This window comes from Camelus bactrianus, chromosome 1 (genome assembly GCF_048773025.1).
Source record: "Camelus bactrianus isolate YW-2024 breed Bactrian camel chromosome 1, ASM4877302v1, whole genome shotgun sequence".
Taxonomy (NCBI): domain Eukaryota; kingdom Metazoa; phylum Chordata; class Mammalia; order Artiodactyla; family Camelidae; genus Camelus; species Camelus bactrianus.
Genome location: NC_133539.1, coordinates 106,762,176 through 106,782,787, shown reverse-complemented (window position 1 = coordinate 106,782,787; position 20,612 = coordinate 106,762,176). Strand labels below are relative to the sequence as shown.

The following is a 20,612-nucleotide window of genomic DNA, read 5'->3' as shown; positions in this document are numbered from 1 at the left end:
TCTCTCTCACTGCTTTGTGGGCTCCAAGTGATACAGCTGTGAGCCCCATGGTTCCCAAAGGGCTTTTTCAAAAGTCATTTTGTTTCTGCTATACATTAACCACAAAAGAACTAATTCCAAAGCAAAAAAAAAAAAAAAAAAAAGACAATTATGTGAAAAATGGCTCAGAACCATGAAATAGATGCTGATTATAAATATAGGCTTTAGGCATTATAAAATGAGGCAGCTCTAAATTTTCAAAGAACAAAGAGAAAGCAAGAGAATTTTTTAAATATCAAAAGGACTTTCAGGTTATAATTAGTAAATTGACTAACCTTTTTAAAGGTAAGAGTGAATTTCGAAAGCCTAAGGCATTCATGGAATTATAGAATACTGTAAGTCTAGAAGACCATCTCTGCCAAAATCCTCACTTCATAGGTGAGAAAACAAAAGGTTATGTGACTTTCCCAAAGTCTCAGAACAGGTCTGTGGCTGTCAAGATATGAAGAAGGGCTCCTAGCTCTCTTTCCACTCAGTCTACAATAGAAGCCATGCTCACAAATGGGTGACAATCCCCAGAATTACATGGATAAATATATGTTGGTGGTGGTGATGGTGGTGGAGGACGTGGTGGTGATGGTGGTATGCATATGTGCTGGAAAGTTGAGAATTAGGAGACAGTTCAAGGGCAGCTCCAAGACACGTCAGCCAAGGCTGAGATTCAGTTATGACTGGGTATCTCTAACAAATTGATGGACTGAGGACTGGGATGCAGCAAGTATAGGCAAATCAGTTAGCTGTATCTATAACAAAGGAAAGAACCAGTACAGCAGCTGAGCAAGCAACCAGGTCATAAGGACTTTGCAGCATGGGATTGCTCTGTGCATTGGGTACTTCTGGAACGGGGAAACCTCCTGACAGTGAGTCTCCTCCAGAACACAGGTTGTAGAAACCCATCAGTATTTGTTGACTGCCTCTTCCATGCAAGGCTTCCTGCTAGGCCTTGGCAACACGAGGGTAAGCAGGAATGCAGGACAAGTCCCTGCTTTATACCTGTCCTCAAAGGGTTTTGATTTGGGATTTTGTAATGCTAGGGGAGTTGCCTGGCTGAATAAGACAGTTTGCCCAGGTCCTGCCCGCCTGTCCTGGAGTCGTGGTGCAGGCTGGAAGAAGCCTGGGTATCTGTTGCAGAGAAGTCCACATATCACTGAGAAGGCCTCAGGCACCATCCACTTTGCAGCCCACAGTGCCATCATGCAGTAGACACCTGTTGGCACAAACTAAAACAGAAGCAGGAGCCACTTTGAAGCCAATGTATCACTTCTGGTCAGGAGCTCAAAGCACTTTCTCTGGGTGACTGTCGTGCTGAACCAATGCAAAGAAAAGGCTCTTGAATCTTGAGGTTCAATGGACCCTTAGTGATCAGTTTTCAGGCCCAAGTTCTCACCAATCTCCTCTGTAAGATCTCTGACTGATCAGAATTGTGGAATCAATGACTCCTCCAGACCCACCCCCTCAACCCCCTGCCGTTGACCCACACCCCTGATAGGCTCTGCTGAGCGGGGAATGCATCTTCATTTCTACAAGAGCCTGACGACGATCAGCTATTGCAGCGACAGAACAATTCAGCTCATTACCTCGTCCTGGTTCGAGTTCTCCCATTCACACCCCGCACCCTGACCTCTATTCCGAGTCCTCTCTATCCCTTGGGAATATTTTTCTTTGCTTGCCTAGTTTGATTCTTCTCTCTCGTCTGGTCATTAGGTACATCTTCATATGGTGTAAAGACACTTCTGGCACAGTAACTGACTGGGAATTGGCCCAGTTCCGCTTGTCGGATGGTGAGTGTCTGCTCTCTGCAGAAACAGGCGGGTGATACAAGGGTCTGCACACGTCCTCCTCCCTAAAGAACTCAGCAAGTGTTAGTGGCTGGCGGCTCCGTCTTCTGGCTGTTATTCTAGTGTTGAACCTGCTCCATTCCCTCTAGGAGGGAGACAGGCGAGGAAATGTTTGTTAACAGCCATGGGCATGAAAACAGACAGAGAGCAAGGCGTGTAGGTACGAATGATTCCTTCCACATCCTTTCCTCCCGTGTCTAGAGAGGACTTGGTGGATCTTGGTAGCTCCTCTCAGAAACTGGCAGGGGGACACGTGCAGGGAAGAAGAAAGAGTGCAGGACCACACTTGAGGTTCTGCTGACTTTAGAGTTTGCTTTTCTTAGATTCCCTAGAAAAGTAGAGTTTGATTACAGTGTGTAAATCAACTTACTATAATACATCACTTCACTTCAGATTTCCCAAAACTGAAAATGGTCTCAATGTTTATCTCAGTTTCACATCAGTATCGGATTCCAGCCATGAGATCAAAGCATCTTCTTCTCCCTAAATTGTGGGTTCTGATTTTTAGGTGGAGGGGAAAAAGCATTTTCAGGTTGTAGCCGTAAACCGATTACAAACTTCCAATCATTGTCATCCCTATGTGCATAAGTCAAGCTCATCATTGAAATTACTTCAGAAGATACAACTCACTACTTTTTTTTTTTTTTTTTTCATATTGAATCATGCAGTCATGGAAGTTTAGAGCCAGTATGCTCCATACTGACAAACCACTGCAGCGGTTCCCAAATGCCAGGTTTGGACGGAGCTGGTCTGTAAACAAATTTTCATTTGTTCTCCTCATTTCAAGGTGAAATGAAGGAACTGAGGGTTATGTGTCACTGTCAAGTGCCTATTCAGTCTTCTTATTCTGGTATTAAAATATCACTTATAAAATAACAGAGCTAGTAGGTGTTAACTGTTGCATGTTTTCTTTCTGTTATGTTCTTATTGGCAAAACAAAAGCTGATAACCTTGGAGCACCTGCAAAACTTTCTGTTAATTGAACCTACGGTTCACTGCCACCCCCCACTACCAGGGGTTACACTCCCACCCTACAGATAGCCAGCCTGATGGGAATCCGGAACAGGAAGACTTGTGAGAAGAGACACTCTGCTCAGAAGTGTTCAAAAGACACCCAACTAAGGTCCAAGGCAGAGCTTTGCCAAGACCCAATTTCAAATAAGGGTTGTGATTAGGGTTCATGAAGGCATATGTCAGAGCCATCCATGTCTGTCGGTTCATTCACACATGGGGATCAGGATATCTTCATAAGAATCTGACATAATTCCAACTTTGAAAAACTGCCAATATAAGATTCTGAAAGATAAAAATAATTAGGGTATTTGTGTCTTGCAATTTATGCATTTTAATGATTAAGAACAGTGCAATACTAGTGATTGAACTGTCAGATTAATGGAATAAACAAAAAGTTCAGAAGACCCAAACACACATAATAATTTAAATTTGACAAAGGGGATATTTTTTAAAGTGAAGAAGACATGACTTGTCAGGTAACGATGTTGAGACAACTGGGTGATGTTCGGAAAATAAATAAATAGATAGCATTCCTAACTCATAGCTAACACCCTCCCCTCAAAAAATCTAGATATATCAAGTATTCAGAGTTTAAATCTTTTAACAGAAGTAACAGAAATTATGGATGAACATGTATGAATATTGTAGTGAAGAAAGCCTTTCTAATTCTGACACCAAGGCAGAAATTACAAAGGAAAACGTCAGACATATAAAAATTTAAAATCTCTATAGGAAGGAACCTGTAAACAAAATTAGAAGGCAAAAAGTAGCACATATGACAATGAATTAATATTTTCAACATATGTAAATGTCTAATATATAATATTTTATGTAATTTTAATTTATAAACAATATGAATGTATAAAAGCAATATGAAGCAAATGAAATAATAAAAAGATAATCTCTAAAAATCAAAAGTAAAGTGAAGAAGCAAACCTAATTATATATCCACTGTGTAGCATAAACACAGAGAGAAACTTCACTATGTGAAGTGATTTTAAAACACAGTAATTTAACTGGGCACCCCTAGTGGGAAACACCCTAAGGACGAAAAAACTCAAAAAAATAACAATAATAAATTTTAAACTGTTTCCAATATTCATATTGTGGACAATAAAGTTGGTTTTGCTGTTCTGAGACATAATTTTGATGCTAAGAGCCAAGATCTTGGTGTGGAAATAAAGAGATACAAATAGATCAATGAAATAAAGTAAAAATCCTGTAGTCCTGAATTTGAATGGGAAATATCAGTATGAACTTACAACACATTTTCTTACTGGTATTTCCTACCTCTGTCCACTGAAAGGGCTTAGAAGTAGTAACAAGACCAGTAGTAATAAGGGGCCCCCGCACCCAGGTTGTGTCTTTAAATACTATTTTCTTTTAAGAAACCAGGATTCCCCCAGAGAAATGACTAATTTCGGGTCTGAAGCATAAAAGATACTATATAAGCCTGGGGAACCCTTCATACCTGATAGCAAGGAAGCTATCAGACTACTAAGACCATTCAAAAGGATTCAGGAACCAACTGGAAGAGGCACCCATTGGCCAAAGACAGAACAATTTCAGCATCAATAAGGATAACAGCTGCCATCAATTTCAACGTGTGAAGTGTATTTAAATGCACGCGTTCCTATAGTACCCATGGAGGATCCTAGGAAACCGTCTCATTATTTTGAAAGGGGAAAGGAACCCTTAGCTTCCTTACCTATATAAATTGTATCTTAAGGCAACCAGACAGTTCTATTTGGAGAATGCCTCCTTACAGACATTTTCCAGCTAGTTAATGTCAAAGAAATGATAGACTATCACAACTTTGGGAATCTCTAATCAGTAGATGGATTTAGGCAATGATCTGAGGATATATCATCAAAGCCATCACCAATACCATAAAAAGAAAAAACCAGACATATGTAGCTCCTGCTGGAAGTGCACAATGCCACCTAAGTGCCTTGTCAAAAAAGAACAGAAAAATCAAAAAAGTTGAACCTGATCAAGTATTTAGATCTAACTACAAATTTACAGATAGTTCATGGGGAAGAGGAATGCTTTAAACACCATCACAGTAATACAGTCGGCAAAAGCCAGACAAGGGGGAATTCTACAAGGCAAATAACCAAATTTCTTCAGCAACAAAAAAATAATATTGTGAGAGATAAAAGGGGGAGGGGGGCGAGGAAGGATAGAGTAGAGAAGAGAAATCTATGGATTAAAAGAGACTTAAACACATACAGGAAAATAGAGGAAATGTGAACACTGAATAGATATTGGATGATGTTTTGAAAATATCACTGATTTTTGTTTTAGTGTTATGGTGGTGGTGGTGGTAGTGTGGTTATTTTGAAAAGGAAGTGTATTTTAGAGAAACATGGAAATATCTGTAGATATAATGATATGATTATTCAGGAGATTGGCAAGAGATTTGCAGAAAATAAGAGTCATCACGGATTGATAATTGTTAAAGCTGAGCGGTGCAGACATCACTCATTATGCATTCTAATTTTATATATACTTGAAATTCTCCATAATAAAAAGATAAAGAAAAAAGCAGCAGAGAAAGTTAATTACATCAACTGAGGAAAAAAATGGGCTAAGAATATGATCAGGTAATTTGTAAAAGAAAACATAAAAATAATCGGTATGAGAACAAAAAAGAATCCTACATTAGAAGAGAACTAAAACATGCAAAATCTTTAAATGGTGAGGTTTCATTTCTCGCCTAGCAAGTTGTCCAAACATTTAAAGATGAACGATACCCCCTAGTGGCAAGGGAATGTGAAAGCGAGCATCTCAAACATCACATTCAATTGGCTCAGGTTTTCTGGAGAGCGTTTAGCAATATGTAACCAAAATCCCCAGAAGGACACAGTAAGGAGCCAGGGCTCCAAGTCCCGCTGGCCAGGTCAGATCCCAGATGTACCACTTATAAGAGACAGGACTCAAAGCAAGTTTCTTAACTGCTCTGTCTCAGCTCCTAGTCCTAAAATGACTGAATTAGGAGCACCACTTCAGAGTTGCTGTGAGTTTCAGTCAGCGAATGTCCGTGAGAGACTTGGACCCGTGCCTGGCACAGAGTGCTGGCTTTCATTACGATGTTGGTCCAACAACCTCACTTCTAAGTACTAAGGAAAACTTAATCAAGTGCACAAAGATGTATATACACATTTATCATTCCATGATTTATCAAAAACCCAAAGTGGAAATGCCTGGTTAAATAAATTTTTGTAATCTTTACCTTGTAATACTATATGGCCAATAAATACAATTGTGTGAAACAAATGTACTGATGGAGGGATGTTTATAATTATTTTCAAGAGGTAAAATCAAGCTAGGGAAGAATAAATATAGTTGAACCCTAGGAAGGAGACATGTATTTTTTTTTAATCAGTGCATGTATACCTAGTAATTGACTCTGGATTTGGGGGTTATTCAAATTTATTTTTCTTTTTGATTATCTGTGTTTTCTAATTCTTCTACATCAATTTCATTGCTTGGACACTTTTTAAACAATTTAATATGCTACATGTTGTGATGGTTAATTTTATGTGTCAACTTGCCTGGGCTAAGTGATGCTCAGGTAGCTAGTAAAACCTTATTTCTGGATGTCTCTCAGGATGCTTTGGGAAGAGACTGGCATTTGAATCAGGAGACTGAGGGAAGAAAATCCACCCTCGTCAGCAAGGCTGGGCATCATCCAATCCACTGAGGACCCAAAGAGAGCAAAAAGGCAGAAGGGGGAAGAAGGACTATATAGCTATGTCTTCCTGAGCTGAGACATCCATCTTCTCCTGCCCTTGGATGTTGGAGCTCCTGGTTCCCGGGACTTCAGACTCTATGACTGACAGCAGTGGCTTTCCCAGTTCTCCAGCCTGCAGACAGCAGATCATGGGACTTCTGGGCCCCCATAATTACATGAGCCAATTCCTATCATAAATTTCCTCTTATCTGTATTTATGTCTGTATCTGCATCTATGTCCTATTGTTTGTTTCTCTGGAGAACCCTGATACACCTATGTTCCAAAGTTCTTATAAACCTTGCCCCCCAAAATGTAAATGTATTTGAAAGTGGGGAGAGGTAAACAGCATAGAAATGCAAAACTAATGCTTCAGTCTCCAAAGTAGATGGAAAAACAGATCTGGAAACATAGAACTTAATACTGAACATTCAGGAACAGTCATTCTCATGGACGAGTATCACCAGCGTGTTTGTGCTCGTGCAAAACACATGTGCACTCATGTCTATTTCACTCAGGTGCCCCTGAAAGCAGAGCCTGAGGCAAGGACTTGGGTCCAGGTTAATCTGTTTCAGAGGTGATCCCAAGAAGCAGAAGTGAAAGAGTGAGAAAAATGAAACAGGAGGGGGAAAGGCCAATTAAAGAGGGAGTTAATAAATTGTAACTGCTGGAGGCAACCGGATTCACTCCTGCGGGGGACTCTCTGAGAAACTAGGGAATAAACCTCAGAATGGTCCCACCAAAGCACAGGGAGCCTGGGGCAATTACTCACCAACTCCCACCCCGCCTTGGGTGTGGGCTGCCCTGGTGAGGTCAGCTCTCTGGCACTTTCAGGTTGTACCTGCAAGTAGCCTGTGCAACCTCCCACAGGGTCAGAGACAACCCTGAGGCCAAAAAGCAGAACCTCCAGGGTGTACATGTGATATGGGGGGCTAGCATCAGCAGTGTGCTCAGAACTGTGGAAAACCAGAATGTGGCAAGAAACCCCACAAGCATCTTTTTAACCTCCCTTGCCCGAAGTTTGTCACTTGGAAAACGTAATTTTGTTGGCAGAATCCCGAGAGGAATGAACCCCCAGCAGCACTCCCCACTCACTGCCCCTCCCTCCCCACACTGCCCGTGGTTGTGACTTGGTTGTTCAAAAGGTATAAGATACACAAAGGGAATTCATCCCTGAACAGCCAGGACTGGGCCGGCCCTACTTCTCACAGAAGGCCCTTCATAGACAGTGCTCTAGCTTCACTGAAACACCTGATACCATGATATCCCCAAGCCTCCACCCATCAGATCCCCTTTGCATTGCCTTTCCTCCCTCACTTCCACTGGTTCCTCCTGCTAGACCTTCAGGGCTTAGCCCAGGTATCGGGACCACCCAGGGAGGAAAAGAAGCCTGGATGAAGGACTGGGGACAGGCAGAGACCCGAGGTAGTGGAGAGAGATAGATGAAGCAAGAATGGCCACGAGTTGAGTTGGTAACAGTTGAAGTTGGGTGTTGGGACATGGGTTCATCACTCAATTCCCTCTATTTGTGGGGCCTGGAGGCACACAGCTGGGTCTCCCTTTAAGGAAAAAAAAAATCGCACTTCAACTAGGCCTCACTTTCCTGGGCTGCCCCAACCAATGGCCAAGCAGGGTAGGGGCACGAAGTCCTGGCCATTTCTGCCCATCTCTGGAGCTCCCACTGGGTTGGCAGAGATGTCAACCGTGGTGGCCTGGGACTCTCCCTACCCATCAGGCTCCCTGCTCTCTCTCTTCTCGGAGGTCAGACCTGCATTGCGCCTGAGGGCTTCCCCTGCTGATCAGGCTTCCTCCCTCAACTTTCACAGGCAAGACTCCCCAACCAACCACCTGCATCCTAACTCTATCTCAGCGACTACATCCCAAAGGCCCTAAACCCACACGGTGGAGATACAGACAGCTCCAGACCCTGCTGAAGCTCCCAAACAATGAAGAAATACCAGAGGGTGATAAACATCATGCTGTATTTAAATGTTCACATATAATAAACTAATGCTTTTTACATTTAAAAAAACACAGTGTTTATATACATATAAACCTAATTTTAGAAATCATATCAAAAATTTAATTTGTGGTCCTTTGGGGATATGAGGCCCCAGCCAAGTAGCCTCCTTCCCTCTCCACCATGAGCAAGCCTGGCCAGACATCAGCTCTGGGAGCTCTTCAAGGTCTCCTCCCGCTGCACTGGGAGGCTCCGTCTATGTCCCCGTAACATCCTAATCTCTGTCACTAGATCACGACCCCGTCCTCTCTGCCGCCCACCTCTGCCTGCACCCCAACTAGGCAGTGAGAGGACCTCAGTGAATGGCTTTGGATCAGTCACTGAATGATTGGAATGACTGACTGAGGCATAAGTTCCAAAAAGGACCCCATAAAAGATCCATCCCCACCATGTTCCTTCAGGTTTACAAAACGCTCCGGAGTAAAGACCAAGTGTCTCCTCTGCCTGGAGTGAATGTGGAGGTGAAGGAAGGATCCTGCTCTGAGGTCCTGTTACAGCTCCTTCTCCAGCCCTGGAACCTGGGTGCACACCAGACACCCGTGGCGCTCAGGCAGGGCCCCTCACAGGAGGCAGGAGACAACACATCCGTCTTCTGCTCTGCTTCTCTCCAAGGCAGAAGACTTCCTGGGTACTGGCGAAGGCAAGAGGCCCAGCAGCCCCATCTGTTGGGGTGGGCCCTGAGCCGGTCCCAGCTAGGCAACAAGGTCGGTCCTCTGGCCGCCGGGCTCCCGGGCAGGGTCACCAGCCAGGGACCCTCGGTTGACCAGGGCTCCAAGAGCTAGCACCAAACTCCTCTGGGAGCTTTGACAGGGGCTTCGGTTTCTCTCTCTGGTTCAGGTCCTGGGGGAGATCTTCCAAGGAAGAGATCTCCAAGTCACTGTCATCTTCAGAAAGCTGCAGGGAGGAAAGGGGGAAACGAAAATGCATCTGACAAGGGAGGATGGTCACTCTGGTTGGACATGGGGACAAAACGCAGATTTGGAAGAAAGCAGTTAGGGGGCCGCTACTCCTCCTGCCCTCGTTTCCCTTTGAGAACCTGCTTCCGAGGCCTGGGGTCAGAGAGATGTCAAACACCCCTGACATTCCACTGGCCAAATCAACGCAAGCTCCTCGGGAGGGCCGAGAGCAGATCACGTGGCTCTGGCTATAACTTAAACTTTGTCCAGATTTTTTAACTCCCTACATTGGTGGATCTGGAAGCCCAGAGCCTCCACTTCTCCGAATTCCCGAGCTGAATGCACCCACCCCACCTGCCACAGACTGCTTCTCCAGGGCCTGGGAAACACTCTGACCACAGAAGCAGGAGGGGAACTGCCGATTGCCAGAAATCCTTCTGCCTGGAGAGGGTCTGGGCTGCACCAACAGGGAAGCCACCCAAGCTGTCCCTGAAACCACGGGCACCCTTCCAGAGCGCTCAGTGCCCCCTGCTGCCACAAGAGGCCCAGGCCACCTGGGCTTTCATACACACAACCTACGGTTTTCCCCTGGAACATAAGGCCAGTCAGTCAGAAACCACCAGGGCCTGGGGTGGCCAGCACTCTCTGAGCAGGGCCTCAACCTGCTTAGGGCTGCCGGGGCTCTTTCACATATGGGAAAAGGGATGAATAATTTTTAAAAGAGTATTTGGGCTCATTACTCACAAGTACACATGAGCTGCATAACAAACCAAACACATCATGGAGTAAAAGGTGTTGGAGGAGAGACTGTCCACTATTTCTGAATTTTAGGGCCATAGCATAGGTCATCCCAGGAGGTGCCTTTTTGATTGAGAAAGGACTGGAAAGTAGCAAGAGCTCTAAATGTTTCTGCCTAAGAAAGTAACAGGAATATGGAAGTTACCCCGATGGGGGTCGGGGCAGTGAGGAGGATATCCTAACCGTCATGGCCTGGGAGGCTGAGCATCTGGGCCCTAAATCTGACGGTGGTTAGAGACTGAGAAAGGCAAGGCCATCGAGACATTTTTAGTGATGAGGAGTGGCCTTGAATACGTAGAACAAAGGGGTCTGGATATCCCCACCGTGCGCTGTGTCCTACTCTGACGTGCTGTGTGATGCCACTCCAGCACCCCGCCCTTGTGGAGAACTCTGCTCGCCTGCAGCTTGGCGCTGGGGTCCTGGGCTCCATCAGAGGCAGAAGTGGGAGCTCAAATGGCCAAAAAAAACAGCCCACTGAGCAGTTGTTTGTATAATGAATCACAAGGCTTTTTAATGTTAACAAGGACACAAACAAGCAGCATTGGAAAGTGGCCCTCCTCCACCAGGACAGAGGCAGAGGAGGCAGCGAGGTCACCTGCAAATGTCACTCTAGGGCCAAGGCGGACACTTGCTGGACCCTTCCCCAGCCCCCACCCCTGGGCCCTCGAACTCAGAGCTGGCTCTGGAGGAAACTGCAGGGCAGCCTCCAAGGTCCCCCATCCTACCTGAGGCTTCCCTCCTGGTGCGGCATCCCTCTGTGGCCCAGCGCCGGGCATTAAGAACAGACTGACCCCTCCAGCAGGCTTCTTGGCCGGTGCCTCCAGCTGCTTCTCGAGGTTTTTGACCAGTGACTGCACCAGTGTTCCTGGAAGGCGAGCAGAGGGAAAAGCACGGAATACGAATGCGTCATCCTTATGGGTCATGTCCAGGCTCTGGTGTGCAGGAGGGGAGAGCGGAGAGGGGTCAGAAGGAAGTGAGAAGAGCACTGCAAAAAAGAGGGGCAAAAAAGAGAGAGGGCCCAGGCCAATGTGTGCTGGGACAAGAGGGTTTGAATGTCCTGAAAGTGTCCTATGCACTTAAAGACACGGCTGGGGACGGAGGCTTAGGAAGGGGCCCTTCCCTCTCAACCAGAGGCTGGGCAGGAACCCCTGCTCAGTTGGTAAATGAACTACAAGACTAATGTGCAGTTCCTCCTTCAACGTCTTCACGGAGAAACAAAGATCATAAATATAAATTAGCACAGAAGGTCTGAGGGCTGGACACGCTTTGCGTGAACTCTGTGCAGGAATGGGGCTGGACAGTGAACTACTTTATCAATGGGCTCCTGGTGACACGGTAAAGCAAGGTGGACGTCCAGACCACGGGACTGGCCAAGGATAGGGAGCTGGCACTATTTATAATAGCCACGACATGGAAACAACCTAAATGTCCATCGACAGATGACTGGATGAAGAAGTTGTGGTATATTTATACAATGAAATACTTCTCAGCCATAAAAAAGAATAAATTAACGCCATTTGCAGCAACATGGATGGACCTGGAGATCATCATTCTAAGTGAAGTAAGCCAGAAAGAGAAAGAAAAATACCATATGATACCACTCCTATGTGGAATCTTAAAAAAAATAAAATAAAAAGACACAAATGAACTTACTTACAGAACAGAAACAGACTCACAGACATAGAGAACAGACTCATGGTTACCAGTGGAGTAAAGGGGGAGGGAAGGGATAAATCGGGAGTTTGAAATTTGCACCTGATGGAAATGCTAGCATTCTTGATTGTGGCAGTGGTTTCAGAGGTGTATGCATCTATCAAAATTCATCAAATTGTACATCTGAAATATGTGTAGTTTACAGAAATTATACCACAATAAAGTTGTTTTTTAAAAAAAAAAGAAGTGGGAAGCTAGCCGAGGCCTTCCAGGATTCAAACGCCTGAGGCGGGAGCAGACGCCTGGAGCAACAACAGCCCTCGGCTGGCCGACCAAAAACTGTTGGTTAAGGGCCTGCTCTATTCAGACACTTCACTCCTCACCCCTCATGACTCATCAGGCCAGATGCCTCATTTTACAACAGAGGAACCGAAACCCCTCAGACAAGCACATGCACGTCGCCAGCCACAGAGCCCAGGCTGTGTCCGAGGACTCCTGCCTCCTGGCTCCTAGACGTTTCCACCCTATCACCCCGCCTGCCAGGTGGTCACTCCTTCTCCAGAGATCTGCTTCTGGGGGTTTCTGATGGACTGGCGGCCCAGAGCGCACTGTACCGGGACACAGTGCTGCAGGATCCACGCGGACCGTGGACTTGGCGGGCTGCACGAGCCTGGGCTTATACCTCAGTGCTCACGCCTCCTCATTTTGGAAAGATATCACTCTCAAGTTCCACATTCTTTAAGTCTTAACTCGAAAATGCAACTGAAACCAGGATCTTGCAGGCCTCGTTAATAATTTTATAAGAAAACCTTCCTCACCTGAGGAAGCCAGCCCACCTGAGCCCTTACCAGAGGAGTGGGTGCTCCCCTTCGAGGTCTCAGTGTCAGACCAGTCCCAGTCATCCTGGGGCCAGGGCCTCATCCTCGAAGGATGTCTCGGAGGCGGGAGAGACCCACGCGGCCTGGAATCTCCCTCTGAGTCCTCTTCAGAACTGAAAGGGGGCGTGCTGCTGGGGAGGAGAAGACATGCAGAATGCGTGGGTCGGAAGGAAAATGTTAAAAGCCATACCTGCCCACTGGCAAGCTTGCCTGCTTCGCCCAGAGCCAGCCTTGCTCCCTCCCTGGGGCCCAGATGCCAGTCAGGAGTCACCTGGAGAGCAGCCGCCCCTCCAGCTCCTTCCAGGGTGGCTACTGGGGCTTGGGGACAAGTGCGCAAGGGGAGGGTAGATGTGTCCTGGCTGGGAGCGGAGGACCTTGGGCTCTTCTTGGGAGTTTGGGCTGGGCCCGCCTGAGCTTCCCTTTCACTTCTGTCTGCCCCTCACCTGTCCATAGAAGCCTGCGGGCCTAGGACAGGGCTGCCTGAGGCGGGAGCCACGCCATAGGTCCGGTGAGAGAATGCAGAGCCCAGGACTCACCTCAGCCTGGACCCGGGGGCAGCCAGGGTGCCTGAGGGTCTGGAGCGTGGAGCAGGGGTGGGCCTCCCAGGGGGTGTCACAGGTGGCTCTGCCGGCTTGGATGCCACACGCAGGGTGCTGACCTCTGGCTGGGCCTTTTTGGTGACCAGTGGGCTCTCCTGGCTTTTGACTAGAAACACAGATAAGAACGAGATTCAGGGCATACCCTTATGGGCCATCATGCCTGAGAGGATGCAGAAGGAGGCTCCGAGATGCCGGAGATGGACCCTTCACTCTGTTGCAGGGCTACTGTCATCACCACAGCAGACTGAATCATCTCCCCCACCTCGGGCGTCCCACTGCTGCACAGACCTACGGCTGGCACTTGAGGTTTCACCAGAGACCAGGAGAACAGCTGGTGTCCCGCGGTCACGTCCAGGATGCAGCAGGTCTGAGGAAGGGCCCGGCCTGTCTGCAGCTCACCCAGACACTGTCCTAGAAGCGGACCTGGCAGAGGCCACCCACCCTCTCTTCTCACCCCACCTGCAGCGGCTGGAGTGCAGGCAGCCTTGCAGGAAGGCCTGGCTGCCACCAGAGGTCGTCGCAGGACCACCTGGACCATCAAGATCCCCACACACCATCCTCCCTGACCTCCACGTGTCGCAGAAGCGTTTAAGGCAATTAGACACTGCCACTTCATTCCAAATCACAAGAAGACCCGGCGGGGGGAGAGGAATCCAGGATCAGCAATTTTTTACGGAAAGAGGAGACAGAAGAGGAGAGAAAGTGCATCACAGGGAGTCCAGGTAAGTACTGTCTCACGAAACTCTTACACCTGTGGACTGTGTAAAATGCACTTCTTACTGTAGCTCAAAATCAAAAACATTTGAAATGCATGGCTTTCAGAGAATGCACAGACACAGAAGTGGGCCTTCCAGGGAAGGGCGGGTGAGCTTGCTGAGGGACAATAACAATAGTAGCTACAATCACTGTGCACAGACCAAGCTAAGTACCTTGCACACAATATCCACTGAGCCCCAGACAGGCTTCCAGAGATTTGGGAACTTGCTCAAGACCCACGATTCCATGGAAGTAAGTGGTAGATGCAAACCCAGGTTTTCCACCACCCAAATCTAAGACTCTTGACTTCACTACATCCCACAGCTTTGCCCCAAACAAAAGAGGCATAGTCTGAGTGGAGACGGGAGGTGAGCATTCGCACAGCACTCGTGGGGCCTAGAAAGAGAGCATGGGGGCGCAGAGCTGGAAAGAGGCCTACGAGATGCTGAGGGAACACAGTGCTGGCTCACGTGATGGGCCCCAGAGACAGCAGGACCCAAGGCCAGGGAAGGGGAGACAGACAAGGGGGGTGGCTCCCACTCCAGGCTTTGGGTCCACAGAAGCAGGGCTGGAGGGGAGGGTGGCACCTGCAAGAACAGGAAACCTTTCTCTTCTCCTTGAAACCAGGGCTCAGAGGGGGTTTCCATTCATCTTCCCTGGGTGCCCGTCCCTGTCCTCTGAGCTCCCACCACCCTGTGCTGGGCCCCATTGCATCACCTAGTCCTGGCTGGTTTCCAGCTGAGGTGGGGCTCCGGCACAGATCAACCTCAGGAAGCACTACACCAAATTAACTGAATGTAGGATGGATGACCATCAAGGTAGAGGGCTCTGTGAAAGGCAGGTTAGCAAACAAGACAACACCCTTCTGTCTGCGAATTCTGTGCAAGACTAAAAACTGTCCTTTCCTTAGCAATTTTTAAGACCAGATGTTTAAACTAAATAGGACAGAGTTTTCCAGATCACTGACACAATTTTTGCCACATTCTCATACCAACTGTCCTGTTCTCCATTTAACAATTTTACATAAAATGACACCACTCTGAAACATGAAACTCATTTTATACTTATCCAAGTAATCATTTCCATGAGTTAGTAATATTTCTCCAATGCACATGAAAAAAAGATTAAATCTTAAAATTATTATTTCATGTACCAACTCAAATCATCTCTCATATCTCCAGAGACGTGTGGCCCACACCCTGGAAATATTTCTTTGTGTCCAGAGCTCAGGTTGGATCTGCCTGGACTCGAGGGTGTAACAGAAGTGGCCTCCCTCTGGCTGCCTGTGTCAGTGACGGAGGAGGAGATGAAGTGAGAGGAGCTAGGACAACACCCTGCATGAGGATCTGGGAACCTGCTAGAGACAGGGGGCTCCAGAACAAAAGAGTACAATTCCCTGGCTCCCTATGTTCCTTGAGGACAGAGACTGGAGGGTCCTCGCCCACACACTTTAATCTTCTATGAGAACCACAGGGCCTTTCCTTGTCACAACCCCCAGGGACAAAGCAGCAGCTGAACCCAGCCCAGGGAACAAGTCTGAGCCCTGAGGATTTGTCCGCCTACAGAGTTGGCCCAGCCTCCCACATCCGCCCACTGCACCAAGCAGAGAATTCATCTGACCAAGCCGAGCCTCCACCTGCAGCCCCTGCCCTGACAGCCCGTATATACACTCAGAAACGGTATGGGCTGCTCTCTGTTGAAGCAAAGTTCAACTTGTGGTCCATGCCAGTAAAGCAGTGCCGAGCTAAGTGAGGCGGTGTGCCTGCACAGGGACAGTTTGAGGCTGCCCACAGCTCTGACCCTGGCTCTCCTCCTCTTCCCTGAGGGACCCATGTACCCACCCCACCCCCAGACTCTGCTTCGTCAACAGAGGACTTTTGGACTCAGCCACCTGTGAGGACCCTATCATCTGGCCCTTCAGAGTACCACCCCGATGGGGACAGGGATTATGCCCCACCTGTGTGCAAACAAGCCCATACCCTCCTGGGTCACAGCCCAGAGAAGCCTTCTTGCCAGCTCACCTGGAGCCTCGCTGTCTGGCTGGGACACTGGGGCCTCATTCCTTTGTCTCTCCTTCAGTCTGCTGGTGGCTTTTTGGATGAGCTTCTTCCTCAGATTCAGAAATTCTGAAAACTTCCCCACCTTCTGCTTCCGCTGGGTTTGCAGGAGGGAATCCACGTGTCTGAAGGTCTGAGCAGGGATTCCCTTTGCATCCTGGAAGACAGAGAGGTTCCCTTTGGAGACGGGAACCTCTTGTCCCATCCTTGTCCTTTCCTAAGCCTCTCAAACTTGCTGCTGGCCTGGAAGTCACCATGATCAGTGCCGGTGCTTCTGGGAGAGGATGAACTGAGCATCAAAGACAGGCAAGCAGGCTGCTGAAGGCATGGTGGGCAAAGGCTTGGGAGCCCCCAACAAAGCGCACACAGCAGGACAATGCAGAGGGGTTGAGCACAGTTCCATCAACAGCAAGCAAACAGGCTTGACAGGCCATGCCTTTGACCACTGGACTGAATCCTATGGTGGGAGACCACAGCTTGCTCTTTCTGGCACCCCAGGCACTATCATTATGCCAGACACGTTGTCCGCTGTAGCTAACAATGTTTGAAAACATCGACTGCAAAAAACCAAAGCCAGGCACCCTTCCAGGAGCTATTATAAGTTGCTTGGGCTTTTGACACCCACTCAGAGTCCATGAGGAATCATTCAAGGTTCGAAAGAATGTTCTAATCAAGTCTGGACATGGGGCCAAAGTTAGACTGAACAGCAGTTAAGAACAGTCAATGATGAGTGAGCATCCTTGCTAAATTAAACCTAGGTGTCTTTTTTTTTTTCTCTAATCTTACTCTATACACATAGTATTTTTGATGATGTGCTGCTCGGCTGCTTTGTTAACAAGGTTTTTTTTTTAATAATTGATTTCATTAATGCCGTTAATGATAACATGCATACTCTGATTAAACACAAGCAAGAGAGAACAAAGGTATTCAAATACTAATCTGTACCAGACAGAGCTTTCAGAGTCTGCTCCACCCATAGCCACCTGAGTGGGCGTGGCCACGTGTGCCACAAATGATGGGCACTTCACCCAAGGGACCCCGGCAAAGGCCAGATTGAGCCAATTCAATTTCCTATGTCACACATACATGTATCACTTTGCTGTACACCTGAAGCTAAAACAACATTGTAAATCAACTACACTTCAATTAAAAAAAAATTTTTTTGCACACTTGATGCCTTTGAAACACTTAGAAAAAGCTTGTATTATGAATTTTAGATTTGCTGTGGCTTCAAAGCAATACAAACCACGCTAGTATTGCATTTTGAATTATCTTAAAACTGCTGAATTTGCAGGCACTTCCAGTTTGCTTTTTAAAAAGTTAAAAAATTATTTTGCTGTTTATTTTGTTCTCAATAAATACTAAGTTTTTCACTGATTAAAAAAAAATTCCTCCTGTCAAAAGAGAGACACAGAAGAACGTAGCCAGTGAGTGGAGTGCATGGAGCGGTCAGGACACAGGCATCTCAGGAAGCCACTAGAGGAAACAGAAGAGACCACACTCTCAGCTGGGCAGGCTGACATTCTCAGATACCAAAGGCGTCCCAATTGGAACAAATAAGATGAGTAAGCTTACGATGTAAAGGACAAGTACCCCTTGTTGGTTTAAGAGATTGGTAGGTACCAGCCCTGCCACAGCAGCCCCGGAACTCACTCTCTTTATCCCCATGGTTTCCAGCTTCTCCTGCAGGGTATCCTCCAGGACTGGGCTTAACTGCTTCTGCAAGATGGACTTTTGCCTGGGGGCTGCTGGCACCTTCTGCTGTCCACTGCAGGAGTCCCTCAGCTCTGCAGCACAAGACAATCACCAGGTCAGCCTGGGACCCCGAAACCTCCACTCCCAAAGCCCCACTGCACCCAGCTGGCCCTCACTTGGCCAGGGATTCTGGTCTCCAGCCTGTGCACCCAGGGCCACAGACCCCACCTGATGTCCATCCCCAGGTCGTTCTCCTCCTGGGAACCACTGCAGCAGACCCTCCATCCACCATCAGGATTCTCATTTCCTGCAGGTCTGGACCTCCAAGGTCCGGCTCAGTCCTGTCCCAGCTTAACTCAGAGCTTTCAGGCTTCTGACTCACACTTGGACCCTGAGAGCAGTTTGCTCCCTGGGTTCCATTCTCCACCCTACTACGAACCAGTCTGAGATATAACTGACATACAGCACTGTGTAAGTTTAATTATGCAGCACTGTGCAGCTTACATGCATGACATATATATATATATACACACACATACACAACGGACAGACAGCTTCCGGCTCCCCTCGAGTTTACTGTCTAAATCAGGGGTTCGCTCTCCAATTGTACACATCAGAACTGCATGGGTTTAGAGGGCACATTCCCTGGCCCCACCCTCCAGAGACTCTGATTCCACAAGTCTGGTAGAGGGCCCTGGAATCTGCATTATAACTTGCCCAGATGATTCTGATGAGGTGAGCCACAGAGCACACCTTAAGAAATACGGAACCAGAGGGTAATAAAATAAGGAATTACAGTAAAATGTGGTGGATAGAGGGTCTGCTGCAGACAAGAAAGCATCAGAATGCCCTGAAGAGTGGATGAAGACAAAGACATCTGGGCCCTGCCGCTGAAGTCCTAATTCAGTTTGTGTGGCACCGGGGTAAGAATTTGAACATTTATTTTTCTAATTTGCGTTCCCCAGTGATGCTGCTCCTGCTGGCCACCCTCTACTGCAACAGGATGGGGCCCGGCAGGGGCGAGGGTGGGGGTCTCACTAACTCATCCTTCTCAACCTCCTTCTCCTGGAACTCGGTGTCCCTGTTGGAGGATTTGGTCCATCCCTACTGTGGACCCTGTGTTCCTTAACAGCCACCTCACCCTAAAGCTCCATGTTACTCTTATTCTCACTACTCTATCCTAAGGTTAAACACATGGGGTAGGGGTGGAGGTGGTAGAGACATGACTAGGTAAATTTTGGTTCATCCATCCAACGGAATACTGCGAAGCCCTGAAAAAAATAATGAAGCAGCTCTATATAAAGGGACAGGAAATGACTTCCCAAATAAGTTGTTAAGAAAATAGCCACAGAGGTGGGGAGGGTATAGCTCAGTGGTAGAGCACATGCCTAGCATGCATGAGGTCCTGGGTTCCATGCCCAGCACCTCCATTAAAATAAATTAATAAACCTAATCACCTCCCCCCAAAAAACAGAAAAAAAAAAATAGCCACGGAACAATCTGTAGGATGTGCTACCACATTTTTGGGAAAAAGAAAAAGAACGAATACCTGTATGTGCCTGTGTTTGCATAAGTATCTCTGGAAAGACAGACATGACAAACCACTAGCAGTGGAATCTCTGGGCAGAAATTGGATGGCCCTGCAGAGAGAGGCCTACTTCTTACTCTACATCCTTTTGCATCCTTTCTTTTTTTTTCTTTTCTTTTCTTTTTTTTTTTTTTTTTTTGCCAAAAGCACAAATTAGTGTCTCAAAAGTAAAGAAAAATACTATATCAGAAACAAAATAAAATACCACACTGATGAACTCTTTGGTGACACAAATAAAAAACCCTTCCCTGGGTGTACCTGTCGGTCGCTCTGGAATCCTCACATCACAGCCTGGCTGGGCGAGCAGTGCTCTCTGATCTTTCCTGGGAGCTCCTCCTCCCAGACTCTCCCAGGAGAGTCTGTTTTTTTCACTCCTCCTCTGCATCCCCTGGAGCTCTGTAAATCGGAGTCAGTCAGTGAATGGAGTCAATCAAAGCAGCTGGTACCTACGGCTCTTTGGAGGGCGCCCAGGCGGATTCCTGCACATTAGTTAGACCCTGCGCAATCTGTCTGCAGCAGCACACCTAGCAGAATAAAGTAGCAAAGATGATTTGAAACCAGTATAGGGAGGCTGCATCCTCTGCTCTGGATAGTGCCAGATGAGAGGCGATGGGGCCAGGCTACGCATCAGACGCCATGCCAAATCCCAACTCTGCCACCTGCTGGCTTTGTGACTCTGGGCAAGTCACTGACCCTCTCTGAGCCTGGGTTCCCCCATCAATGAACCAGTAAATGCATGTTAGCCCCTGCGTGTAACATGTCTGGCACATGGATGCACAAGGTGCTTAAGAAATATTTATTTCATGTCCCTGATTCCCTTCCCCCATCTTCAGGTAGCCAGACGCAGTTAAGGAGAGACAAACTAAACAGTGAAGAGGGCAGCACCCCAGGAAGAAAATGGAGCCCCACCTTCCTTAGAAGAGTCCTCTTCTGTGTCCACAGCCTTCGAGACCATGTGGATTCCTGAGGAGAGCAGAAGCAGTTAGTGGCTCCAGAGCCTTGGACCCCATCCCCAAGTTAGAGAACAGCAGGGCACAGCACATGAGC

General features: G+C 47.4%; 1 protein-coding gene across 6 annotated transcripts in view; it reads right to left on the bottom strand.

The window, feature by feature from the left end:
- Positions 1 to 8,590: 8,590 nt before the first annotated feature.
- DZIP1L (DAZ interacting zinc finger protein 1 like) overlaps positions 8,591 to 20,612 on the bottom strand; it is a 39,162-nt gene continuing 27,140 nt past the window's right edge. For 5 of the 6 annotated variants that reach the window (XM_074370791.1, XM_074370761.1, XM_074370783.1 and 2 more), the window contains 8 exons: positions 20,475 to 20,528; positions 19,824 to 19,961; positions 17,936 to 18,069; positions 16,247 to 16,439; positions 13,407 to 13,575; positions 12,841 to 13,001; positions 11,065 to 11,204; positions 8,591 to 9,539 (listed from right to left, as the gene is read on the bottom strand). In XM_074370791.1, coding sequence (XP_074226892.1) covers positions 9,384 to 9,539; positions 11,065 to 11,204; positions 12,841 to 13,001; positions 13,407 to 13,575; positions 16,247 to 16,439; positions 17,936 to 18,069; positions 19,824 to 19,961; positions 20,475 to 20,528 — 1,145 coding nt within the window. In that variant the 3' untranslated portion in view covers positions 8,591 to 9,383. The remainder of the gene's footprint in view (positions 9,540 to 11,064; positions 11,205 to 12,840; positions 13,002 to 13,406; positions 13,576 to 16,246; positions 16,440 to 17,935; positions 18,070 to 19,823; positions 19,962 to 20,474; positions 20,529 to 20,612) is intronic. The other variant, XM_074370779.1, reaches the window with a different exon arrangement.